Source organism: Lycium ferocissimum, unplaced genomic scaffold (assembly GCF_029784015.1).
Source record: "Lycium ferocissimum isolate CSIRO_LF1 unplaced genomic scaffold, AGI_CSIRO_Lferr_CH_V1 ctg10308, whole genome shotgun sequence".
Lineage (NCBI taxonomy): Eukaryota > Viridiplantae > Streptophyta > Magnoliopsida > Solanales > Solanaceae > Lycium > Lycium ferocissimum.
The window spans coordinates 30,790-40,901 of record NW_026713255.1 but is presented as its reverse complement, the minus strand read 5'-3'; the positions used below and the strand labels follow the sequence as shown (position 1 = coordinate 40,901).

Here is a 10,112-nt window from a genome sequence, read left to right as displayed (position 1 = left end):
TTTCGCTTCCCTTCATATCAGTAATAACAAACTCCTATCATGTAACCGTTCAAGTAAATTCCTGGATATATAACCTGAACTATAACACAGAACACAACTGCGATCATAAGGTTACCCAATTTCTAGGCAAGGAGCTTTTGTGAACATATCTCTTTGGCTCTCTTTCCTCGAGGTCTCACCGAGGTTAATAAGGCTAGCTTATAGTGACATGAAAGTTTTTCTCACACTATAACCATTGGGTGAAGCCTAGCTTAATAATCTAGTTAGGCGTATCATGCATCGGCTTATATGTACACATCAAGTTCATCTCATAACTTAATGTTCCCCAAAACGAAGGGAGTTAGCCAAATTTCTAACTTACAACTTCCTCTAGAGTGCTTATCCCTTTAATTCTCCTTAGTGTATAAAACTTCGTTCTATTCCAAGCACATCACTTTCCCCTTCTCATGTTCCTTATTCCATCCTAACCTATTCATCATTCCCTCGACATAATACGTACTTACTATGTTTATCCCGCATTTAACTACTAACTCCGTCCTTTATCACTCGTTGCTAGGCCCTTTTTTTTGCTTCTCGCAACAATCTTGCCTACAGTTCCCACAACTTCCTTTAGATTCCTGGAAGAATTTTGGCAGAGTTTCCTTTATAAACATAACAATCCCAAACCTGTACACAACCCAGAAAACACATCCCATGCCTTAAAGGCCACATATAGAAGCACATAGAATATACAGCTCAGCAGCACAAGGCTGACTATTATAAAAGGGTATAAGTAATAAGGCTTGTCTCATGAGTTGTACCTGCACACTCTTTCTAGAATTCCATTGTACATATTATGTCAATCAGCTCTCACTTCGTGGAGGTTTTCTTACTCATAAATCGTAACTCTAGCTATCAACGTCACCAGCAGGTATAGGCACCTCAAAATGTTTAATTGGCTCAGGTTTCACCCCAATACGGTTGGCAACATCAGGAGTAATATATGTAACGAAGTAAACCCCGAATCAATCAATGCATATGTGTCATAAGAGGACACCGATAACATACCTGTGATAGCATCGGGGGAGGACTCAAGATCCTGCGGTCCCGTTAATGCATAAGGACGGTGCTGACGACCACTCGAACCGGATGCTCCTCCTCTACCTCTGCCATAGCCTGTCGGTGTCTGTAAGATTTGCCTCGGAGGGCGTACCGATAATGAAGAACCAACTGCTAATCCCATAGGCCGAACCTTATCTTTACCACGTAGCGATGGACAGTCGCGCCTAAACTGGCCTGGCCGAGCGCAAGCATAACAAACATTCAAACCCAAGCGGCACGGTCCGGAATGTAGTCTATCACACTAAGTACATCGTGGTATGGGTAATCTCGTCTGGCTTGAATCACCCCTATTCTAGGAACTAGAAACTCTAAAAACTGCGATCCCAAGCCATCTATCAACCACAGGGGTCCGGAAGCTGCAGAGAGTGCGCTAGCCGTTGAACGGTACGAGTGCCTAGAGGGTTGCTGTCTCGGGGCACCTCTGAACTCACGGTCAAACCCTGAAGACCTGACCCTTTTCCTCCAACTCCTGTCACCATGGCCCTTTGCCCCGGCCGAACCGAGCGGTACTAAGCTGGGTCAGCAAAAGGATGGCTTGCCTCATCTCCTGGCTTGAGGTATCTAGTAGAGGGACTGGGGGTGTTGGGGCTAAGTTTGAGACTCCCCTTTGCTCCTCTAGAGTAGGCGAAATATGAGAGAACCGAAATAGAGCCTTACTTTGGGGCTCGCCCTCCTCCATATCCTTAGGCGGCTCCCGTTCAGTCCTCTCTTCGACCACTATCTTGCCCTTCTAGGCTACTGTAGCTTTTCCTTTCATCAACTTTACTGAAAACATAGCGCATGGTTAGGGAAAAGGGAATTCTTATAATATAGCTCTATCGCACGATCTATGAAGAAGAAAGACGGTCATCATTCCTAAATGCCCCGCAGCCTCCTGTTTATAAGTGTGTCGCACTTCACACCTATAAACAAGACTCTACTGGAAAGGGCTCGTAGACACACCCTAGGACGGAACTGCTCTGATACCACTTTTGTCATGACCCAACTAGGGGCCATGACAGGTACTCGGAGCTGACTACCGAGCACCACTTATCATGCTAACTATCATACTCAACCTGGGCATATATCATTCTCAACATAACTTATTATGAAACAGTCTCCAGACTTCTCCCAAAACATATATAAGCATAGGCCTATAAGGCTACAAAATGACGTACAAAATATACACTGATAAGATCACATAACACCTACTACCCACACATATGTATCTCTACGATGGGAAGGTTTGACTAATGATCGGAAAAAAAAGATAAAGGGTTGCATAGGGCATCTACCTTCGTTGATGAATATGGTTGGGGATCCGGGTTTGCTAGAGATTATTACTGGTTATTGGGATAATGACAGAATGGTGTTTAGGTTTGGAGAGATAGAGATGACTCCCACCTTAGAAGAAATTAGAGATGTCTTGGAAAGCGCGGGAAGCGCAAACAGATCCAAAAAGAAGTTAGCTCAAAATATCCTCATCCCTCACAAACCTACCCCAAAAGAAATCAAAGACATGTTTGCTGTCAACAAAGCTGACTGGGCACAGGGGCCCACAATAGCCTTTAGGGAGCTGTATGGGAGGTATTCGTCCAAACAGGGGTATGAAAACCACATCCTTGAGTTTCCTTCATTCCAATCTTGGGAAGCCAACCAAACACTAGCCTTCATTACTTGCCTGCTAGGAACCATGGTATTTCCACTAAATTCTTCCCTAGCCATAGACACCAGGGTTGTCTTTGTTGCCCATTCTGTCCTTAGAGGCGTTACAACAGACGGGCATACCAAGTACTTTGATATCATCCCTATCATCTTGTCAGACATATACCGAGCTTTAGGGAAGTGTCTCAACCGCTATTATTACTTCCAGGGTTGCAATCTCCTGGTTCAATGGTGGATACTTAAGCATTTAGATAAGAATGGTTCAACCTCCCGCCGAGATCCGGCCCGGAGGGAAGATGATCTGAGCATCGCTACCGTACCTTGTGGGGTTCAAGACAAAGTGGGATGGGCTCACATCTTTTCCAGAATAAGAGAAGAACACATTAGGTGGAGAGTGCCTGACTTCCATTCCAAGTCTGTTTGTGTCAAGAGCCGTAGACGTCCATATTTACCACTTATGGGCATTAGGGGGATCAGACCCTACGCACCTTTGAGGGTACTTAGACAGTTCGGTATGAGACAGGTCATCCCAAATGTAGGAGATATGGGAGAGTTTGTGCGAGACTACGAAGAAGGTCATATCGAGGGTATACAAGATGCTAGGAAAGATTGGAAGAATGTGATAAAAGAAGACAAGTTGGACGAGGATCCAAATAATCCAGGTCATGACGAAGATTACTATGAGTGGCTTGGGGCTGAGTTAGCAGGTACTGCCACTCCAGGTCCATACCTTTACAAATTTCCCATGGATAGGGAAGCCACGAAGGCAATTCAGGTTAGAAGAATGAAACGACAAGCAGAAGAAAGGGCAGCGAATCATCAAGCAAAAACAGAATATGATCAAAATGTAATTAAGAGTTTGACAGACGAGGCGGATGCCTCATTGACGAGTTTAGAATGGCTTGACACTTTTGTTAGGGGAGCCATAGATACAGGGACGTCATTGACTGATGTTCAGAGGGGTCAGTGGATCGGGACAGCATTGATGCCAGCCCACGTAGCCATTCAGACCGCCCTTCGAAGGGCTAAGAAGGCACGGACTGAGAGGGAGCAGATTTCGATCCGAGGAGTGGACTTCTTTTGATATTATTGCATTCATTTACTTTAAAGCCTTGTAATCCCACTTGGGAAAGATATTATTAATGAAAAGCATTGGGATTTTTATTTTTGGGAAACAATAAATTTGTTTTACATATGGCACAATTTTACTTCATGCGTTAGTAGCCTTGGAGTAACGAGGTATAGGAAAATGAATTATATATTGTCTAAATGCTTATTTGATATAACTGTTTTGTGTGAAAATCATATATATTATTAAAACTCTTGATTGGTCCACATTCCGGACACTACCTAAAAGAAAAACCAAGAAGACAACCCACAAAACTAATTTAGCTCCACTCTCAAAAGGTTGATTTGCTAATAGGAAATGGAGACTCCGGACAGCATGAGTGCAACTTCTCCTTACATCAATCTAGTCAGTGACGATGAGGACATGGAAGCAACAAGTAGGAAAAACCGACAGTGGGACGATAGCCTAGCCCTAGCTACTGCTAGAATGAAAGAAGCTGTCCAGACCACTAGGGCAGCCAATGAGAAGATGAAAGAAGCTGAAACTCTCCTAGCTTATGTTGAGGAACTAACTAAGCAACACCCTGCCAATCGGGTAAAACGGGGAAAAGTGCCGGAAGCACCACTTGGGAGTTATGTCCCACTCAGTCAACAAAAAGGGCTTGACCCCATACCCTATGGAGACGACGATTTGCTTATCCCCAATTTGAAGCAGGAAGTTTATGGAGACCCGCGCGAATCTCAGCTCGAGGAACCTCCGATTTCATGCACAATTGTTCTCAAAGGCACAAGATCGCACAATTGGGGTGCGCCAGTAGAAATGTCCAAACGAGAACTCTTAGAGACTTTGGGGAGTTTTGGAGTGTACGCGCAAAGCCCAAATCTGTTGCCACCGTGTGCTCCTTCCATGATCCACAAGAAATGCCTCTACCACCGAAGTCAGTCGGGGCATACAGCCAATGAGTGTGGAGCGCTGGAAAGGAAGTTGGTCCAATGGATTGACCAAGGGAGAATTAGCCAACTATGGGGCCCCACTCTTTCCTGACCCATGACCAAGGGAGAAATCATCCAGAAAAGATATCGAGGGTTAGGTTCTGGAGAAGTGACTTCTCCAAATTCGAGGAGTCATATGCCAGGATTCACTCCCTACTGTGTAGTGTGAAGAAGATAAGAGCAGTGCCGCAAACCTATCAGGGTCGCCCAAGACCTTCAAGAGAAAGAGTTTTGCGTATTTCACCATGGTCGCCCTGGCCACGACATTGAAGAATGTGTGGATTTCAAGTTTGAATTAGAACGCCTCGTGAATGAGGGCCACGTTTGGATTGTCGCAGGAAGACAAGGATAGAAGATGAAGATGAGAAGACAATGAAAAGTTGCCTAGCATTGGTTGGGTAGAAAAATCTAAGTATCCCTTTACTGCTTTCAATTAAGAGGAATATCCCTTTCCCTTTTATGTAAACGGAACCACGCCGACCTGATGTCCCGTTGGGGATACGTGGGAAGCCTACATAAGGCCTGGTCAGGGTAGAAAACTAAGTTTCGGGTAGCATAGGAAAAAAAACCTTTTCTGTGTATTCCTGAACTACGGACGGACCTGATTTCCCTTTGGTGGGATACGTAGGCAGTCTATTTAAGACTCGGTCCTTTTATCATAAAAATTAAAATCCCCCTTAATACAGGATGGGTAGAAGCAAATCAACCATGAAGACCACTTACCAAAAAATCAATGTCCCTAAAAACACAAAACGACCAAAATACCCTCGGAATGTAAATCAATCAAGAGTTGAAATAAGATATATGAATCTATGTGCTATAAACTGCAAACAATGTGATATTTTGTATTTTGTGCCTAAACTAACACTAACTTGGGAGCCTTTGAGTTATTTTCTCTTATAGACAGGGGTCGATTCGCTGGCACCAGTTACTCGATCAAAAGCTGTTGTAGCGTCCTTAAACCCTCCACAAGAAGAAAACATGCCTGAGACTCCGCCACCAAACAACAACCAGAACAGAACTGCCTTAGTCGAGGGTACCCCAACAGCTGACATAGCTGGAATGCCTTTGGAAGAGGCCGTTAACCTGCTAATAAGGCAATTAGCTGAAGCTAGAGAAGAAGCAGCCCGCCTGAGGGCTGAAAAAGAAAATGCTACTAATACTGAGGCTAGAAGGCCTGCACCCACTTTCCCAAATTTAGACTTACCAATCCCTGACCATTTCCCACAAACTCAGACTGAAACTACTTTTCAAACTCCACTGCGCCAAAGCACCACCCATGTGGGGAATTCCTCCCACCAAACACCAGCTTTCCAAATACCTGCTCATGCTACAGCATCTCATAACCCAAACGCTTATCAAACTCCTCGGGCAACGGGAACTCCTACAACCCGCCCCGTGCAACCAAATGTTACTTTTCAAGACCATATCACCCATATTGACTCCTCACTAGAACTGGAGAACATGGAAATGTTCTTTGAGGCTAGAATAGACAAAATCGAGAAGGAGATGGGGAAGAAAATCGTTGAACTAGAGCAGGGCTCTAAGAAGAAAGAGGGGCTGAGATACTCTGATTTGTGCATACATCCAGACTTGGGTTTACCAAAGGTTTCAAAATTCCCAAATTTGACCATTTCAATGGGTCGGGCAATCCCAGGGCCCACTTGAGAGCTTATTGCGACCAGTTGGTTGGGAGTGGCGGAAACGAAGCTTTGCTCATGAGATTATTCAGTCGAAGTCTGTCAGGAACAACTATGGAGTGGTTCATCTCACAAGACATCAGTCGATGGAAGACATGGGAGGAGATGGCAAGTTCATTCATGGAGAGATTCCGCTTCAATGTGGAAAATGTGCCTGATCGCTTCTCATTGGAGAAAATCCGTCAGAAATCGATCGAAACCTATAGAGAATATGCCAGTCGTTGGAGAGACGAGGCGGTGCGTGTGCTACCACCTATGACTGAAGCTGAGCTGGTAGCTACATTTATACGGTACCAAGAAGCTGATTGTTTTGACAAAATGATAACTATGAAAGGGAGCTCCTTTGCAGATTTAGTCGCCGTTGGGGAAGACATCGAAGATGGCCTCAAGACCGGCAGGATTGTCAGTGTACTAAATAGAGCAGGTGCGTCTGGCACCACGAGCGGCAAAAAGAAGAAAGAAGATGTAGCTTATGTTTCTAGAGCTACTAGCCCAAAAAGCCGAGGAAAAGAGATAACCCACAAAAATCAAGACAACTACCAATCGCCTCCACCAACTAGCTATATAACCACTTCACCCCAATATAGCCCGATGTCTGTGTGCTACGCACAACCTGGCTACCAAGCTCCACAACCAAATTACCAAATACCAGCACCTAGCAACCAAGCTCCACGACCAAATTATCAAATGCCAGCACCCAATAACCAAGCTCCACAAAACCAGACTTTCCAAAACCAAAGATTTCTCCACCAAAGAACTATGAGGCACCCCAAAAGAAACCTCCGAGAGTATTCACTCCTTTACCAGAATCAAGGGCTAGTTTGTTTGCCAAACTAAGAGACGTCGGTCGAATGAATGTTGTTCCACCAAAACCTGCTAACCCCAAGGATCGATGGTACATGCCAGATTTCATCTGCGCCTATCATTCTAACCAAGTTGGCCATACTACCGAATATTGCATAAACTTAAGGCACAAGCTACAAGATATGATTGACAATCATGAGCTTATCCTGGAGCCAACACCTCTAAATATGGACACAAATCCTCTCCCGAAGCATGGAGGGAATCAAATTCACATGATAGAAAGAGGTGATGAATGGGAAGAGAGCCCTGCGATCATTTGTCCAGATATTGAAGGATTGGAAAGCACCGTCGCCTCGTTGTCCTTACAAGAGCAAAAAGAAGTGTTAGGCCCCATGACAAGGAAATCTGAGATGTCCCAGTCATCTGTTGTAGCCAAGAAAGAGCCCTTCATGCTCAAATATCCCTCAACAGTCGCTCGAATTCAGAACGAGCCGTTCGTACTCAAAACATCAGGGCCAGTTGAGAATGCACCTTTTGTGATCAAATCACCGCACCTGATGATGGTCAAAAGAAAAGAGGTAGCCGCTGTGGTTCAGGGTATGACCAGGTCTGGAAGGTGTTACACTCCAGAAGAGCCCGTACTCGAAGCACCACGTCGCGAAAATCCTCAGAAAAGACCAATCACTGAAGGTGAAGCTGAAAACTTTTGGAGGCAAATGCCAGTCAAGGATTATTCGATTGTTGAGCACTTGCATAAGACTCCTGCCAGGATATCAGTAATGTCATTATTACTCAGTTCGTCTCAACATCGCTTAGCCTTAATGAAAGCTTTGGATGAAGTCCAAGTACCCGCCGGCACTATAAGTGAAACATTGGCCGAGATTGTAGGGTATGTTGTACGAGCGCATAGGCTATCATTTTCTGATGACGAATTACCAAGAGAGGGTAAGACCCACAACAAGGCCTTACACATAACAGTCAAATGCCGCGATAAGATTATCCCTCAAGTGCTGATTGATGGAGGGGCTGGGTTGAATGTATGCCCTGTGACGACTTTGAAACAGCTTGGATATGATGTTGGCAAAATCCGCCAGAGTCGAACAAATGTAAAAGCTTATGATGGCGCAACCAGTGATCCAATTGGAGAAATAGATCTACACATACAAATGGGTCCCGCAGAGTTCGTTGTGGAGTTCATTATCATGGATATCAAAACAAGTTATAACTTATTGTTGGGACGACCTTGGTTGCACGCCGCTGGGGTTGTGGCGTCTTCATTGCATCAATCTCTCAAATTCATCTGGGATGATCAAGAAGTCGTGATTCACGGTAAAGGAAGTATCCATAACTATCCGGACAATTCAGTACCGGTCATAGAAAAATCGCCAAGCGATACTGATTTTCACACCATTGAATTAGCCATGTTAGATCGCAGGGGGGATGATGAGGATATCCCTATGCCACCGGTCTACAAAATGGTTGCCACGACTATGATAAGAAATGGGTTCGAGCCCGGGAAAGGTCTGGGAAGGAACTTACAGGGAATTAGAAAACCAGTAACTATCAAAAATGGGAAATATCGATTTGGGGTTGGATACAAGCCGTGTGAGGCAGAAGAAGAAGAAGCAGAACATGGACCAAGAGGTCCTGTTAAAATGAGAAAGCCATTTCCTCATCTATATCAGTCCTTCACCGCATGCCCATTGAGTCACAGCGGCGAGGATCCAGAAGAGGGTTTAAGGACGTTGTTTTGGGAAGAGGAATGCGCAGCCATCATTGAAGAATGCTTTGAAGCACTGGAGATTCATCATGCTAAGCCAGGAGAAATGTCAAGTGGATGGACTTCTACCCCGTTGTTCACCTTGCGGTAGAAAGAATGCTCACTTTCAGAAAAATGGCGAAAGTCGGCTTTGAGGCCCGGCTTACCGCCTTTTCATGCTTTTACACTTCCTTATTACGTGTTGTTTAATAATGGAAATGGCTCGATGTTCCATTCCGAGTCAGGACCACAGTTTGTATCGCTCTTTTTAAATTTCAATGAAAACGCCTCAAAGTTTGCAATAAGACAAAATTGTTTTACTTTACCTATATATATATATATATATATATATATATATATACATAATTGAGATTGCTTTTATATGATTGATAATTGTGTTACTTTGCTTTACAGTAATAACACAGAAGCCACAAATAATGTCATGACATGTTACGAAACAATTAAGAACGATGACGAACAAAGCAAAGATCAAGAAGAAGAGATAACTGAACCAGAAGGGTTGATAGACGTCGAAGAGGAATATGAAAATAGACCAACACCAAACCTAGAGGAAACGGAGGCAGTTAATCTAGGAAACGAGGAAATGGTTCGAGAAACCAGGATAAGTGTACATTTGATAGAACTTGAGAAAGAAAGGTATCGAAGTCTGCTGAAAGAATATGAAGATGTTTTTGCTGGGTCATACACCTATATGTTAGGTTTGAGTATAGACATTATCGCTCATAGGTTGCCAATTCTAGAGGGATTCGCCTCGGTAAAGCAGAAAATCAGACAGCCTAAGCCCGATGTAAGCATCAGAATCAAAGAAGAAGTCGAGAAACAGATTCAGTCCGGAGTTGTGGAAGTGACACCCTACCCGAAATGGTTAGCAAACATAGTCTCGGTATCAAAGAAGGATGGGAAAATGAGGATCTGTGTGGACTATCGTGATCTTAACCGTGCTAGTCCAAAGGATAATTTCCCACTCCCTAACATTCACATACTTATTGATAATTATGCCAAACATGAGGTGTAGTCTTTTG

At 44.1% G+C, this 10,112-nt stretch overlaps 1 protein-coding gene across 1 annotated transcript; it reads left to right on the top strand.

The window, feature by feature from the left end:
- The first annotated feature begins 2,332 nt into the window (after positions 1–2,332).
- LOC132041467 (uncharacterized) lies at positions 2,333–9,895 on the top strand. The gene is made up of 2 exons (XM_059432179.1): positions 2,333–4,755; positions 5,176–9,895. Exon 2 carries the CDS (start codon positions 7,358–7,360, stop codon positions 9,179–9,181), a length of 1,824 nt encoding a protein of 607 aa, XP_059288162.1. The 5' UTR covers positions 2,333–4,755; positions 5,176–7,357; the 3' UTR covers positions 9,182–9,895.
- Positions 9,896–10,112: the final 217 nt, after the last annotated feature.